This window comes from Leuciscus leuciscus, assembly GCF_965113295.1.
Source record: "Leuciscus leuciscus genome assembly, chromosome: 1".
NCBI classification, from domain to species: Eukaryota; Metazoa; Chordata; class Actinopteri; order Cypriniformes; family Leuciscidae; genus Leuciscus; species Leuciscus leuciscus.
The window spans coordinates 52,152,940-52,170,759 of NC_138725.1; the positions used below are offsets into that span (position 1 = coordinate 52,152,940).

Below are 17,820 nucleotides of genomic sequence, written 5' to 3' on the forward strand. Positions count from 1 at the left end.
CGTTTATTAAAACGGCAAAGACTTTTTGGAAAGTAAAAAAAATTCACAATAAAATTATCTTGGAAACGTAGCCTATTCATTTTTTATACTGTTCAAAAACCTTTTAACATAGACTAACAAATTGTATTGTTTTATCATTGTCCCAGAGCCAGACTTTTCAATAATACTTAGGCTACACATATCCACAGCAAATTACATTACATTTTTAACAGTTCATGCAATTCCTGGGAATCAAACCCATGACCCTTGCCATGTGTTTACTGTTTGAGCTACAATAATACAATAATGAATATTTTAATGTAATTAACTGCCTGAATAATTTGTAATGTGCAGTATTGTGCTATTTGAGCCAACAACAAAAACTTTTAGATTTTTAATATTTGCACATTTTTTAATTGAAAACAAGGCCATTGTGTAACATTTCAAGTGATCCTTGATTAACTGCTGTACACCATCCATATAGGTCATATCCCAAACCTGCAGACAGACAGTAGGCCTACTCAAATAAGGAAAAGTTCCTGTCATTACTTAGGTGAAGTGTACATGCATCAGATTCTCTATATGTTACAGTAATTCTCTAGGTCATAATAGTCACAGTAGAAATGGCAGCACTGCTCTACAATGCCTCTCTTTGCAACACTGCTTCTAGCAGTGCCTCTCTCTCCACTCTGAGCAGCCACTGCAGTCTGGCGCAGGAAGGGGGCGCTGTTCCTCAACATGATGCCTGTTGAAAGACAGACAGAGTTAAAGGATTCAAAAGCAGTCTACACAGACAGGCATAGCATGCATACTACAGTTTTTTTTATGTGCTAATATCACAACAGATCATCAAAAGTGCACTTTTTTTCAAACATTTCATCATGTTTTCAAATGTGTTAGCACAATACACAAAATCACAAAGTATCCTTTTCACAACACAAAATAAGTGTTTCGTCTAGGCTACATAAATGTTTCATTCACAGTCACTGCCTTTCATAAAGCTCTTACTATCAAACTTTTGATTTGCATTTCTTCTTGTTCAGTTTAATACATTTGTCTATTATTTAATCCAACTGATCTTAATGGTTAATCAATGAATCATTTGGTACACCTATAGATTTCTATAGATATTGATTCAATACACTATGGATAACCAAATGTAATGAATTATTTTTACATAAGTGATTTATAGATAATAACCACCATGATGTTCAAAGTATGTGCACACGCATGTGTGTGTGTGTGTGTGTGTGTGTGTGTGTGTGTGTGTGTGTGTGTGTGTGTGTGTGTGTGAGAGAGAGAGAGAGAGAGAGAGAGAGAGAGAGAGAGAGAGAGAGAGAGAGAGAGAGAGAGAGAGAGAGAGAGACAGAGAAATTTGCCATTTGTGCAAATACTGTAAAGCAGAATAGAGTATAAGGGAGAGGAAACAGTCAATGACTGTAAAACATCAGATTGATCAGAGATGCATCAGTAGAAGGGAGACAGATGGCATCAAATACAGCATTTTACATTACAGTATGTATGCAATACTGTAAACAGATTACCATGGTAGAGACTGCCACATTACTGTAACTCAACCTTCATCTGTAAAGGTCCACTACAGTATAGATTCAGTCAAATGGTATAGAGTGAAATCATTTACTGTATTGCCAGCAAACTCTGTTCTAGCACAGAACCTCATGGCTGTACTTCATCACACCTTTTGATACTAACACACTGGATAGATACTATTACAAACATTATGGATTCAATTACTTCTAATGTGTCAACTGTAGCCTGAATTACTGTAATTATTTCAGCAACAACGGTGATTTGAAACATGTATCTTGCATTGTTTGCTGTTGAATGAACTGATTGTTAAAAGTACTCAAATGAAATAAGATCATACTGTTGTGTTTCTGTGATTAAACCAAATGTTCTCATTACATATTACAATAATCTTGTGTTTGAAACAATGATTATGTGGACTGAAAAGTGTATAACTGTAATGAAAGCATGAGATCAGGTTTTGAAAGAATTACAAGTGTGATCAGTTTGGATTTTTGTACTAAGAGATTTGAAAATGTACACCTTATTTGTGAAAATAAAGCAAATAAAAAAAACTGTAGTATTAAATTAGAAGAAGAAAAAAACACTAAATTAATAAAATAGCTTTATATGTTCTACACAACACATATAGACAGAAAGCGTGACCTGAATGCATTTCCAATAAGTACTATTATGGTTATAAGGGATTCATAATTGGATATGTCACAAAAATCTTACTCCTGAAAGGCTCCTTTTTTAAATTTTTTTTTTTTACAAGGGTATTCAAATGATTTAACAATAGTCTATATCATAATTTTATCCTATTAATTTCAAACTGTAGTCTATTTGCGACTTAAAGGGATAGTTTACCCAAAAATGAACATTATGTCATAATTTACCCACCCTCCTGTCATTCCAAACCTATATTTGATTTTTTTTTTTCTTTTTTTTTTTTTCTTCTGTGGAACATAAAGAAGATATTTTGAGAAATGTATCAGTTTTTTTTATACAATGGAAGTCAATGTGCACTAAAACTTTCCAAAACATTTACCAAACATTTTTTTTCTTTGGTGTTCCACAGAAGAATTTTTTTAAACATTTGCTTGTTTTCTTCTCTACTATATTATAGTCCCTTAACGCAATCGCAGTCACCCCAAATTGTAAATAAAATAACATTTTGTGACATTGAATGTCTTTTTTTTTTTTTACCAGAACTTTCATGGAACTTTGCACGGATTGGGTTATTTTATTGTAACACACCAGAATTGATAGATAGATAGATAGATAGATAGATAGATAGATAGATAGATAGATAGATAGATAGATAGATAGATAGATAGATAGATAGATAGATAGATAGATAGATAGATAGATAGATAGATAGATAGATAGATAGATAGATAGATAGATAGATAGATAGATAGATAGATAGACAAAAATGATAAATAATATCTTACTGTAAAGTTGACTGGTTAAATTGATCACACACACATCTAAAAAAAAAAAAACTGCTAAATGCACAATTGTCAATTTACACAGAAATGCACGTGTAGCAAAACATACGTGATTGGTGTTCTCTGACGCGCCTGCCAGGTTGGTAGAAGAGACCCTTTTCACCACAGACAAGCAGCAACGCTTCCACGAGCTGAATCCCGCAGAGCTTGCGATTTCCGAGCGCACCACTGTGGGTCACCAGAGAGCCGGCACACAACGACAACAGGAGCCATCCAGATCTGTGCATTCTCCTTCTGAGAAAACTTAACAGTTTACGAAACAAAATAAAAAATAAACTCTTTCTGTCTGGCCAGGTTGATTGTGTCTTGTCAAGAATTAATGTGTTTCCCCAGCACACCAGTACTGGTGTTATTTTTTTCTCTCTCTCTCCGTTTTTGTCCCCTCTCTCTGTTCTAATGTACCTGCTTTTTATGAGGGTCCATCAGTGAGCTGTATCTGAACAACTAGCCTCAATTAATCACCTTCAATCAGTCCAAATAATTACCCCATCAGCTTACCCCAGTCATCCCAGCCTTTCTCTTTCTGACACCCACTTTGTTTAATTACACCTATTAAGCTTTATATAAACCTGTACTGCTTTCATCCCCCTCTCTCTTTTTTCTCTCTCCAACCCTGTCTTTTTCTCACTGTTGTCTGAATGCCAGCATAGCTGCTCAAGCTTTTTCTTCTCCCTATTGTCTGGCCCTATTGGCTTTCTCCCTAATTAGCGCTGCTGTTCTGAGGATAACTATTGCAATAAATTGCATTATTAACAAAGAAAGGAAATACAAAATAGCAAACCTTCGTCAAAAGACAGGGCCAAATGCACGATCATGGAGGCAGAAATAGATTTATGAGCAGGGTTGTGAATGAGTGAGAGAGGATGGGTGGGATTAGTTTAGGAAAACTCAAAGCTAAATCTGAGGCCTGTCAGATTACAGATAGGAACCCATGAAGACAGGCACATACAAACACGAAAACGAGTTGTTTGCAGGGAAACCATCACACATTTTTAAAAACACAGAGGGTAAGTACAGGAATATGAATGCATCTCTAAACATTATATAAGATTCTATCAGTACTGTATCAGTACAGTAAATTATCTTTACATATGTCGTATGTTGGTTGATTATTATTAAGAATGCCTGTAGACGTGGAGAAGATTATTCAGTTTATCAAACAAGGTGACCAGGACAATGTTCAAATCCATCTGGATGATTACAACGCTCAGGTAAATACAATTTGCTGACATGCAGAAATGTAATTAAATGTAATAAGATTAATTCTGTGCTCGGTATGATCATCGCTGTGCTGGCAGAAATAAAAAAACTGTGTTAGAATCTTCTACTACTTCTACAACACTCAGATATTAGCAGTTTCCATGACAACAGAACTGGGGTAAACCTGAAGGGTGTTTCTCATTATTATCCAGTAATTTTACAATTTCTGTGATGTAGCAAAGTTTTAATGTGTCTAGCGTTTGCAGAGCCTTTAAATCCTATTGTCTCTCTTATATTTCACCTTTTAATAACCTGTCTGTTTTTTACAGTACTCGCAATGTTTCTTTTTTGATGTGGAAGAAAGGGAGAAAAGAAAGGTAAATTCTAAAGTCTTTCCTTGTTTATCCATCTGTCCTCAATCTGAGGACACACATTGCTTGGATTAACACAGCTAATACTCATCCACCTTCACTTATCTTTATCCCTCACTTCACCCTCATCTCATTCTTTCAGTGCATATATGATACTCACAAACATGTTTTTTAATCATGTTTTTTCACTTTTTGCCCAATGCTCCTGTGTGGATGAACTGAGAACAGCAAAGAGAGCTGGATGAGGTAAATCTTTCACATGACATAAAGAAAAAGAGCAGGTATTTGCTGGTAGATAAATAAAGAAGGGAGTGAGATGTCTGTGGGGAAGAAAAATGAGAGAGGTGGATAATCTGAAACTAATATACTCGCCGTCTATCTCACCCTGGGGCGCCTGTACATGCTGGCTCCCAGAATGTCGGTGTCGGAAGGGCCTGTTCACTCTTTTGAGATAATTATTTTGTTGTTACTGAGGACCAATTATTGTGCCGTGTGTCAAAAAGATAATTTATTGGAACTCATACACTCACAAAAGCCATTTACCTCTGTTCATCATGCCTGTGCTCACAAAATAAAGCTTTTATAATCTCTCCTCTGTGTTCATGGATTCTAACCGAAGCTTTTATTAGTCTTCAATGAACTTCTGTTGTTGATATCTTAAGAAGCAGGCCAGTGTTTCAAATCTGAATCTTGAGCTTGAAGGGCAGTCGTTGACTTTATTCTTCCCCTGTCACCTCTCAGTTCTTGCAAAAGCTTTGTCTAACTCCACTTTCTCTTGTAAATGTACTTGTGTTTGTTCTTCTCTACTCAGTTCCGTAGGAATAAAGTGAGAGAGTATGTTCCAGACTCGGACTCCGATTTTGACTTTGATGAGTATGAGGATCCAGATCTTGTTCTGCGGAGGGTGAGTCAAACACAACTTCCTTCAAACAATATGGCCAAAAGTAAATTAACAACCTAGAATCACATCTATGTGCGTCTCAATCAGCTCCCATAGCTTCCTAGGTCGTGAATCAGTACATCAACATGAATTCAGACACTGGTAAGGACAGTAAGGACTCTGGCTCACTTACTACACATTGGGACACTGATGACTCTGTTTCCGGCGATGTGACAATGTCCTCATTGTACAACATCACTATTGTATTTATGAACAACAGCAGAGCTGATAACTTTCTGACATCATTTTTAATGTTATTTAAATACATTATGATAAATATTTTGCTTGTTAAATTCATGCAACGTTTCAGCCATAAATAAATTATGTTTGCTGGATTATGTTAATTACTTGTCTGGCCATGTATGTTTAGGCTGCCGCTGAAATATAATTAAATAATTGTTTGTATTTTAAAAAACATCAATCGCATGCGAGTTGGCCCATATGATTTATGTTTTGCTCTTCAGAAGTTCCGTTAAGGGAATATAGTGAGCATCGATGCTCCCTGGTTTCACGGTGCATTGTGGGACTTTTTAGGGAGTGAATGTTTCAGTGCACTGGTAGGATTTTGCGATTGAGACAGCCTTTAAAAGGCCGTCACCCTGATCAGTGCTCTGACTACTGAGGGAGCTGATTGAGACACACCCCATTTCTTCAAGTTCATTTTCAGAATCGGATTTTCATCCTTTCAATTGATTTAGAATTTAAATAAAGATGGTCACACCTCACAGGACATTACGTAATTTTTAAATTGTAATAGAAAAAAATCTATTTATTGTTCTATATCAATTGTTCTGTCATTCTATAATCTATTTATAAACCTTCCAACTTGACGTTCAAAATATAAAACAAAGTGTAATTAAGAAAACATTCTTTAAAACTTTTGTTTTAACTATCTTTTCTAGTTAAAAATTACATGAATTTCAGTTCCTTAAAATCGTTTCTTGTCCATAAAGCAGGAGTCTTCAAGCTTTTTCATGCCAAAGTAGCATGAACGGGTAGCAGGGACTACCCGTTAAATTTGTATAATATTAAGTGCTGCATTTTAAACCTGGACAATAAAAACACATGAATAGTGCTATATTAAAGTTGACATGAAATCAAAATTGACCCTATTTACTTTGTAAGCGCATATTACTAGTCTTGTGGTGAACAATTAATCCGTGCAAGTTAATACACAGAAAAAAATTGTTTGCCGTGGTAATCTTTAATCAAAGTCTGAAAAGTTACTTCCGGTCTGAAATGGCGTCCCTTCTCTGATGACGTCAGTTTGACGGCTTGGGTTGGGAAACGCTTAACCACTCCCCTCAAACCGTTAGTCTGCTATGAGCAGAGATGGAGAGGAGGAGCGCTAAAGTAAAACTCTGCCCTCTGTTCAATATTCCGTTTCACTTGGAAATACGTCACTCACAACACTGGAGAAAAGTCATTTGCAACTTCCGGTTCACGCGGACTTTAAAGGGGTCCTATTATGCTTTTTCACTTTTTCAACTTTAGTGTGTAATGTAGCTTTTTGAGCATTAAAAAAATCTGCAAGGTGACAAAGCTCAAAGTCCACTGCAAAGGGACGCACTTATTCTGGATCGGTTATGAAGGGGCGTGACATTTCCCCGAAGACGGCTAAGTGCTACCAATCACAACACACTTGACCAGCTAACCAATCACAGCACATTTCGTATTTTCGGAAGGAGGGGCTTAATCGAAAACGGCGCGACTTCGTAATTGTGCAAATTATCATTATTGATTTACAGTCTTACTAAACATATTTTTAGCTGAACTTTAGGTTTTTTACTTTAATTATGTTTGAAGTTTACTTTAAAAAAAGTATTGGCCTTGGTTTAATTCGGATATTTGAGTAGCGTTTATAAACATGACTTAGAAAAAAAACATTACTGGTGTGCATCTTGAGACCAAACAATGGCACTGAGATATTTTAAGATATGCCAGCGCAAATTGCTTTCAGTTAAAACAGCTCAAACATGCATTTTAGTCTGGGACTAGGTTTAAGCCTTGTTTGTGAAACAGGGGGAATATAACTTAAACCTTTCTTTTCGGTCTCCTCCAGAGGCTTGCTGCAGCTCTGATCTTGTTTATTCGCATGCGGCTGCAGCCGGGCGTTTTGAGGGTGTCTTTGCGAACTCTGCGAATCATCTCACGGGACCGAAAGGCCTTGGCACCCTTGATCACAGACTATGCCATTCTAACTCTCGCTCGACTCGGGGGCATCTCCACCCTGCCTACCTGGCCTGAAGAAGAGGCTGCTCAGTGGGGCTCCTCCCACAGTGACATCACTCCTGAGAATGAGACGGAGACACGCCCAGAAAATAATGACAGCAATACCCAAAGCCCAACATGTTACAGTGAGACAGATGATTCAGTCTTTGCCTCCGCAGCCTGTGCTGAGTCTTCAGCCAGTGAAGGATGTTTGCAATTCAATCCTGTGAATTTAACATCTAATTGTAATACTGAAGCACAAAACGACCACCATGAAGAAAGCATAAGGAAAGATGGGGTCTGTGGGGTGTTGATGAGAGGAAAGAGGGATGCCAGAGGTGAAAAGGATGAGGAGGGGCATGATGATGGAGAGATCTGGAGGAAAGAGGCAATAAAGGCTCTGTGCAATGTCATCTACAACAGCACGAAAGCACAAGAGAGAGCCAGCACCCTGAAGTATAGCTCAAATTTAAGATGTTAAATTTTTTTTGTCATGTACAGTAACATCAAATAATTCAATATTGTTAGCAAAAACTCACTCTGTCTAATTCATTACATTGTGCTTTGTTTTCTTCATCAGGTTGCTCTGCGGCCTGTCAGATAGACTTAAGGAGGGTATACATTCCTCATCACCTCCAAGTGGTCAATTTTATGAACTGCGGTTTCTCTTTCTCTTGACTGCTTTACGGCCTGAACTTAGGATAGAGCTCCGCCAGGTAACACTCAGTAATACAGATATTGAATATGGAACGGATATTATTGGTGATACATAGGTGTGTGCCCATGCAGCAGGAGTCTTCACACTTTTTCAGGCCAATGGCCCCTTGGTGGAGAGGAGCAGGGACTCACTGTTACATTTTGTTTAAAATTCCTGAATCCTTAATTTTTTATCACAGTTGCTTTGGTACATTTCTCAGATCACTACTGAAATTCTCATAACTACTTTTGAACAAATTGCCAATGCTTTGGTAAATTCATGCAACTGATTATGAATTGCCTTGCTGCTTCCTAATTTATCAATTCATTATTATTTCCTTCATTAGTGAAATTCAAAATTTACCTCCGCAATTCATCAATTCAGGACACATTTACAAAATAAAGTCTAATAGAAATGTATTGAAAACATGCTTGACAGTTTATGACAACTAGTCAACCATTTTGCATTTAATGACTTATGCAAGGAACTAATGCCTAGATGTTTTGAGGAGTATAACAATTCAGCAGAGAAATAGTATAATAGGCCTATATTTTGATCAACATGATAAAAGAATGAGAAATTGCTTTTATGATGTGCACAAGTGAAGTGACAAGATGATGTGGAGGTTGAACAAGTAGTTTTGAGAATTTCAGTTGTGAGAAATGCACCAAAACAACTGAGATAAACTATAAGACTTATTGGAGCCCCTGCAGAATCACTGTAGACCCCCTAAGAGTCACAGACCACATAAAAGAAAGTGTTACGAGAACACAAACTGCCTTTTTAATTTGAGTTTCATATCTGTGGGTATTTCATTAGCTCATTCTGTGCCTTCTCTTCCTGTCAGGAGCGCGGTGTGTCCATGCTGACTGCAGCTCTGGAGCAGTGTTTAGAAGTGTGCTGGGGTGAAACGCATGAGGTGCTGACTGACCTGACAGCACCCCCTGTGTGTAAGGAGGTTTCACAACGTGCCCTTGAGATTCTGAAGATCCTATTCAACATTACCTATAATGTGCACAGACAGGAAGTAGACGAGGTAAATGCTGTTTTCTTTGCCACTAATTACCACATCTGGGTCATTCCAAATTTTTAACTCTATATTTTACTTTATTATTTACACAATGGCCAGAAAAATACAGGATTATTAATAAGATTGGCATAAAAAACTAAGTCAGTGGGATTGGGAGTTAGTTCCGCAGTTTTATTTTCTATCATTTTGATATTACTGTTTATCGAACATACAGATTCTGTAATTTTATCAAAGAGGATGGAATGAGACAAACTAGCTAATAGCACAAAACTTCACATGATTCTCCAGTGCTAATACTCAATGATTGGCTGCATCCGAAATCACATACTTCCCTACTATATAGAAGGCAAAAAACAGTATGTGACAAAAGAAGTATGTCCAAATTCACAGTACTCATAAAAGAGTAGGCAAAAAGTAACCAAATGACCTACTACTTCTTGCGAGATTCAGAAGTGTGCATAGAGTGGATTAATACATCCAGATTACATTCATACTACACACATTCATAGCACTTACTTTTTTAGCGGTTGTCAAGTAATTACTTATTCAAAACAAGTACCTACTTTCAGACACAGCCATTGTGTGTTCCAACCCCTTTAAAATTATGTCACTTCCGGTAGGATGATCACACTAAAAATGTTTTAAAAATGTAAATGACATGGCACATGTGGTGGGGTGTAGGTGGTGTGGGGGGCAAGATAAAAATAAGATATTCTTAATTTGTGACCATGATTTAACTAGATTAAAATGAGGGAATGAATTAGTACAATGTGGCATTGATTTTGTCTAACATAAGGGAATGAATTAGTAAGTTGCTTTAACTAAAAGAAGAGAACAAATGAATACAACATGGGCAAGAATTATTGTCATAAAAACAAATTCTTAATTTGTGGCCACAATATATTTTATTTCTGCATGCCATGAATGGGGCTTCACAGGGAAGAGGATGTTAAGAACACAGGAATTTTTTATATATTTGAAAAATTAAAGAAAACAAATGAATTCATCCCTATTCACTTTGTGATATTGTTCGTAAAAAAACCCAGAACTAATATGATTTTCATCTTAAAAGATTGAAAGTTTAGTTATTTTCTCCAACCTAATAAGACATATACGATGAGGGCATGAATATGTACACCATAACAGGATGACCCATCTGTCAAGGAATTTATTTTACAGTCAACATTTTGGGTTGTTCTTCTCTGGCCACAGGAGGCTGCAGCTTCGTATCGTCACCTAGCTGCAGTCCTGCGTCACTGTCTGCTCGTGAACTGTGAGGGAGAGGAAAGAAAAGAGGAGCTGCAAGGGTGAGAGTGAGAATCAAATCAGTGTGATGAAGTCTTGAGAGGTCTCATCCTGTTGATCTCTATAACTCTTTTGTGCCGAATGTCCACAGACACACAGTAAATGTGCTCTCAGCGCTCCCTCTGCAATGCCTGGATGTTCTGCTATCCGTTCGCCTATCCGAAGGTTCAAAGGAGTCCAGCGGAGTCAACATGGACTGTGTCCACACTTTGCTGCTCTTTATGGAGAAGAGACTGGACAGAGTGAGAAAGAGCACTCTGAACTGTATAGGGTTCCTGTAGATGAAAAACATGGCACTTTTAATGCCAAGGTTAGGGGTTTCCAGTGAATGCATAGACTGGGGTTTAGTTTCCAAAACATGCCAGATATCCATGTTAAAGGGATAGCTCACCCAAAAATTCCAATAATGCCATTATTTACTCACCCTCATGTCATTCCAAACCAATGACTTTTTCTTAAAGGAAGATATTTTGTGGAATCCTTTTTTGTCCATACATTGAAATCCCTTTAACATTACAGAGGTTTATCTGGAGATAAAACAGTTTGCATTTGTACAATTTATTTAATGATAATTGTTACATCTTCAAATGTGAATTATACAGGGCCATAAGGAAAAGTTGACTCCAGTCTTAAACCTGTTGACGGAGAGCAGCAAAGCACACAGGGAAACTAGACACTATCTCAGACAGCAGGTACAAAACTCACCTCCAAATTCTTTTTAAAAACATTTTCACCATTTCAGTGTTAAGTTTTACATTTAGAGAACTTTATAAACATGATACATTAAGGTTGGCACAACATATACTTCTCATTTTCATGGCTATGTACCAGTAGTCTGATCCTGTGCTATTTTTGTGCAGATCCTGCCTCCCCTGAGAGACGTTGAGCTGAGGCCTGAACAGGGGAACACACTGAGAAGCAGACTAGTGCGACTAATGACCCATGTCGACACTGATATCAAACAATGTGCAGCTGAGCTTCTTTTTGTGCTCTGTAAAGAAAATGGTACATATACATGCATCTTCTGAACCATGCAAAGTGCATTGACATCTTTACTTGATATATACTGAATGATTATTATATTCATGCATCATGGTAGGAACATGCTATTATATGGAGCACTGCGGTGATGCCATATTTTAGGCTAACACAGAGGTTCTTCCCTGCAGAACCTGATTTCACCAAGTGCAACATGTTAATGGATCAACATTCCAATCAACCAACCAGATTTGAGGGACAAGTTTACACTTTATATCAAGTTTAGGCTTACAACCAGCATTAGGTGCTTGTACATCAGTGTTATTCACCTATATTCTTCCTCTAATTAGGGATAACTTATAGGTAGGGTTTAGGGGTAGGGATATTTTCTGACAGAAATATGTTGACCCAGGAACAAGTCTAACTCAGCAAAATTAGGACGTCCCTGGTTCCCTCAAGAAGAAGCCAATTGGATTTTTTTCCCATTGGTTTTTGGGCCCTGTTTACACCTATTAAGATGTGTTTTGGTCGATCAGATCACAAGTGGACGATGCTAAATACAGGTGTAAACGGGTCTAAAATGGTTTGAGATTGTCCACTTTCCACCTCTACCATCCAGTCGCCAGTGTTGGGCAGTAGCGTCGCTACAAGTAGTGACGTTACTAGCTTAACTACATTTCTCAATAGCGTGGTGGTAGCGTCGCTGTTTTCTGAATCAAATAGCTTTTCAGTAGCGAAGCTCTTTTGTTGATCAAGTAGTGCGGTAGCGTCCACACAAGCTGAAGCTACATTTTCTGAAGCACAAGCTCAACTCGGACGCCGCATGATTAACATCGCGCAACATCAGCATCACACGTGCACACGGAACGCACATAGGAAATCTTGTGAATTACGGCCGTTTCAGACCGCAACCGCGAGCAGCGCGAATTGTTTTCGGCGTGCATGTTCAAGTGCATTCACACACCGCGAGCAGGAGCAGCGCGTGAGCTGAGCAGTAGTGGAGCTGAGGGTTTCGGCGCCGAGTCTATTTTTCATTCACCATTGAGCTCACGCTCAATTAAAGTGAAAGCACACTTTTCATGGACAAAATAAATATGATTTCACACTAAAAGTGCCTAAAATGCGCATAATTTGCCTACTATAGTGTGTTTTAACAAGAACTAGAGTAGGCTATGTCAGAAATCAGAAAGATTCAAAAATATTTATAGAAAATGTACCCATTTAAACTACTTTTTATAAATCAGTTTGGGCAGGGGCATAGCACCAAATGTTAGGCCCCGGTCACAGAACCAAGAGGTGGGCCCCTCACAACACCGCTGTCTATATCAATATATAGGCTATCAATATATCTTTGTGGGGCCCCCACTTCGCCAAGGGCCCCTGTTAATCTGTATCGGCGGGTCAAACTCAATGAAAAATCGGAATTGGCCTAGAAAATTGTAATCGGTGCATCTCTATAATCTTTCTTATTGGCTGGTATCAAACATGACCACATAATCTGATGTTCACCTAGATGTTTTATTTATTTATTTGTACATTTGCCGTAGTATTGACGATGGGTTCAATAACACATCCTGCAAAAGAGGGGCCTTGGCCAGAATCTAGTGGTAATTTTTTTTGCCATGTTGTTACTGTTTGGAGCAGGTCTTAATTATTTTGCTACTGTGGTTTGAGCTGAGTTGAGTTATAAATTAACTTACAGTTAGTCCTGCAAATATGCCCAAGTCTAAATTGTGCATACCAAGGTTATTATAGTTATTCTATATTATTTTTTATTTTAATATCTTTTTCAAATTTCCTATAAATTTCAGTTTAGTTTGAGTTAGTTTCATTAATGGTTTTGTTAGTTTTAGTTTATTTTATTTTGTGAACACATTTCTATTTAGTTTTTATATATTTAGTTTCAGTTTCAGTTTTAGTAATTATAGTTTAGCAGAGTTAACAGAACATTTCCAGTTAAAGACATTTCATTTCAGCAAAGTTTAATGTTTGCAGTTTACATTTAACTCTTGTGAAAACCTTTCAATAATAAAAATTAAATAATTGTTTGAGGATGAACAAAGAACCAAACAAATGCAACTAAAAAGTAAAAATTATATAATAATATTAAAAATGAAATCTTGTTAAACGTGGTGTATAAGAAAAAGATATGCGTATGATTATTATGATTATTCTTTAAGGTTATTTCAATTATTAATCCTTTCAAACATTATTCTTGTATTGATCCATTTATGCTTTCTGTCTATTGCATCGTTTAAAATCATATAATCGTAGTTATACACATATTCAAATGTTCTCTTCAGACCAGACATTTAGTATACTTCTACTCTGACAAATATACGTCTATTTCTGGGCTAGACATGCTATTTGTTTTTTCCGTTTTCTGCTCAGTGTGGTATCTTGTCTAATATGTGGTATAGGCCTATCTTGTTCTTGTATCATAAGAATCATAAGATATGCGTATGATTATTATGATTATTCTTTAAGGTTATTTCAATTATTAATCCTTTCAAACATTATTCTTGTATTGATCCATTTATGCTTTCTGTCTATTGCATCGTTTAAAAATCATATAATCATAGTTATACACATATTCAAATGTTCTCTTCAGACCAGAGATTTAGTATACTTCTACTCTGACAAATAGCCTACGTCTATTTCTGGGCTATAGACATGCTATTTGTTTTTTCCATTTTCTGCTCAGTGTGGTATCTTGTCTAATATGTGTGGTATAGGCCTATCTTGTTTAGGCTAGTTTCACATGAGATGGTTATCTTCTTATACCTGGAATTAAGGTACAGCTGTATTTGCATGAGGTGGAAATAGATTTGGGCCTTTCTGCTTCTTAGGGCTGGTTCACACAGTCGGTTTTGCTTTGAAAAACGGAAAAAATAGTTTTTCAGTGGGGAAAAAGAGAGGCACAGTGGGGGAAAAGCGCAAGGTCTCGATACGTGTCTTTTAAAAGTTGAACTTATTTTAACTTGAGTGCCGCGTTTTTAGAGCGTCGTGTCATGCACGTGATGCTGCAGAAGACGCGAGACTCAAGCGCAACGGTCATACATTGAAAAATAAAGTAGCACAGTGGATAAAAGTGATTTTCCGGTATAGGCTTATTTAGGAGAGCTTATTAATTACGAAAACGATTATTTATTTTTGCGAATTATTATGTTGTTTCAGTTATTTTTTCAGTAACTGTTAGTTTCATTTAGTTTTAGTTTTTCATTAATGTTGAAATTTCTATTTTATTTCAGTTTACGAAAATGTTTTTTGACCAATAGTTTTAGTCTTAGTTTCAGTTTTCGTTTACGAAAATAACCTTGGTGCATACCCAGGCAAACATGTTGTGCATATGCATACGTAGGCTACACATACAGATGAATACACGCACACTCTCGACACCTGGTTTTGTTATTATGTGGATCACGTTTTTTGTTTGTTTGTTTTTGTTGCTAAATTGGTTTGGAACAGTTGTTGAATAAACAATTGAACTGAACAATTATGCTTGCCTATCTGTTGAACTTACAGTTTTATTGATCACTGAGATAGCATTGATTTGGAATGAAGTTGGTTCAATATAAAAATGTAATTTTAAAAAATAGCTTAGATTTAGTGAACTACTTTTGCCATGTTCCTGTAGCTTAGCTTGTTACATTTTCCAGGGTGGTAGCTTCAGTGTAGTGAAGCTTCATTTAATGTAGAGTAACTGCTAGCTTAGCTCCCTACATTTTCCAAGTAGCTTGCCCAACACTGCCAGTCGCATTCGATTGCTTTCGTAGTGTAGACACTCATGTGGTCAAATGTGTTCGAAAAGCCACAAAAGACCAACTACTCTCTGCCTACTGATATATAATATATATATAATATAATATAATATATAATATAATAAACATTATGGGAAGCGCGCTAGCCAGACAGGATTTAAACTTTGTTGGCTGAAGACCCAAGTTTGGTTTGAAGACGAAAACGTACCAAGTACAATGTTCTCTCACATTCCTGATTTCTAACATGTATTCTCAGCGTTTGCCGTGGTCTTGTTTTTTTGTTTTCTCCAGTGGTCTTCATATGTAAATTGTGTGAGTTTATTTTGTCCATTAGATAGAAAGATCTGAAAAAAAAAAAAACATACATTTACCCACCCATAGACCCTCCCCTCGAAGAAATCAGGACTGAAGTGATTGAAAGTGGTCAAAAGAGACGGATTAAAACAGGTGTAAACAGGAAAGTGTCGCCCTCGTCCACTTGTGATCTGATCAACAAAAACGCATCTTAATACCAGGTGTAAACCAGGCCTCGGATTATTGAAGAAAATCAGTACTGTGACAAAACAAAAGTTTGATTCTTACACTTTTTGTTCATCATGATAATCTTTCATCATGATAATCTTCACAAATGAACACAACTTTTAAAAAGAGCTTGCTTCAACCACAGACCTTATTTCAGGCATTTAACCAAAAACCCATTGACTTCGGCACGATGGAACTGGAAGTGATAAAATGCGAACTCGATTTCCATGTTTTGGCTTACAAAATGATTTGGAAAATTCCAATCAGAAGTGAGCATCCCTATGCCTTACTCACTCCGAAGGGCAGAACATGACCATAAATAATTAAATTACTTCCTTGAAGTGACCATGGCTTGTTCCCTTCACTAACGGCCACATGAAAGGCCCCTTCGTGAAGGGATTCAGTTGTTCACTTTCGTTTGGAACGCCCCTATAAGTGGCGTCCCCTTCCCGAAGTGCCCTTCAAGGGTGCAAAAACACCATTTGGAATTCGCCCAGCTGCACACCTTTCTGTGACATATAAACAATATGATATTCATGATCTCTTTCTCTCTCAGTGAGCAGGTTTGTGAAGTACACTGGTTACGGTAATGCAGCGGGGCTGCTGGCAACGCGGGGTCTTTTGAACGGCCATGGCCCTTCTCCTCAACAGCAGTACTCCAGTGACTCTGACTCAGACACAGAGGAGTACAGACAGGCCAAGGACAGGATTAACCCTGTGACGGGACGTGTGGAGGAGGAACAGCCTGATCCAATGGAAGGGATGACTGAAGAAGAGAAAGAGGCAGAGGCGCTCAAACTCATAAATATATTCAACAGGCTGTCACGGTATGATTCATTCCTTCATATAAAATCATCTCTGATTTTCTTTTCAAAACAGTGTAGTGGAAAGGTAGTCCGATTAAAATATATAGCGCCCTTATAGTGCACAGTTGTTGTTGTTGTTGTTTTACTCCATCATCATTTGTGTCCTCTACCACACCCGTTCAGGGACAGGATCATTCAGCCAGTGGGAGTGACCACGGACGGCAAACTGGCGCCGCTGTGTGGCCAGACGAGGCACTGCACTGTGCAGGAGGAGGACGAGGAAGAGGAAGAGGAGGAAGAAGATGACAGTGAGACAGAACAATAATGGAGCTGATGATTAATGAGAGACAGGTGCAAGATATTTTATACTAATAACTAAATATAGGGATAAAATAATAGAGCAACTATAAATTCAATAACAGTTATAAATAAGTTATTTTTTCATTTAATATGTCGTTGTAATCAAGGGACGTAATAGCAAATGATTTTGAGAAAGAAAACATAAAGCTCTGTATGATGTGTAAAGAGAACAATAAGGGAGAGACAAAATTTTTTTTTTTTACATTTTAATGTGCACAAAATAGCGGAGAATATAATTTCTACGTAATGACTCTTGTGAGTCACGATATGCGCTAAAAAGAGTGAAATAGGAAGCTATTAGGCAAAGGAGAAAGAAAGAGAGAGACAGACAGGCTAAACACTCCTGGAAAATGCTGCTGGTGTTGCCATGGTTATGTTACCATGGTAACAACAGGAAATGCAGTTCCACGGATTCTTTTTTTTCCTTGCGCTCGAGCAGGAGTTGAATGTTTACCTTGAAGAGAAGCTCTGAGGCTGGATCTAACGCTCTTTATGCTGAATAAAAAAATTATGTCAAATCCTCAGAGAGATGTTTTCATTTACAGAATTAGTCAGCACTTGAATCTTTGAATATACTTATTTAGAGCAGGTTGTCTGGCTCTACTACTTAATTTCCAAT

The 17,820-nt window shown here is 37.3% G+C and overlaps 2 protein-coding genes across 2 annotated transcripts; one reads left to right on the forward strand and one right to left on the reverse strand.

Annotated features, from left to right (window-relative positions):
- Positions 1–448: 448 nt before the first annotated feature.
- Positions 449–3,837, reverse strand: LOC309497192 (insulin). Its single transcript, XM_082167434.1, has 3 exons — positions 3,802–3,837; positions 3,044–3,263; positions 449–764 (listed from the first exon to the last, which is right to left on the reverse strand). The coding sequence occupies exons 2-3, from the start codon at positions 3,245–3,247 to the stop codon at positions 558–560; spliced, it is 411 nt and encodes a 136-aa protein (XP_082023560.1). The 5' UTR covers positions 3,248–3,263; positions 3,802–3,837; the 3' UTR covers positions 449–557.
- Positions 3,838–3,955: 118 nt separating this feature from the next.
- On the forward strand, positions 3,956–17,773 carry LOC309504405 (chaperone Ric-8A). Its single transcript, XM_082177480.1, has 14 exons — positions 3,956–4,027; positions 4,141–4,231; positions 4,550–4,597; positions 4,820–4,837; positions 5,403–5,495; positions 7,594–8,198; positions 8,323–8,458; positions 9,287–9,475; positions 10,682–10,776; positions 10,866–11,016; positions 11,377–11,466; positions 11,635–11,779; positions 16,592–16,862; positions 17,025–17,773. The coding sequence occupies exons 2-14, from the start codon at positions 4,142–4,144 to the stop codon at positions 17,164–17,166; spliced, it is 2,073 nt and encodes a 690-aa protein (XP_082033606.1). The 5' UTR covers positions 3,956–4,027; position 4,141; the 3' UTR covers positions 17,167–17,773.
- Positions 17,774–17,820: the final 47 nt, after the last annotated feature.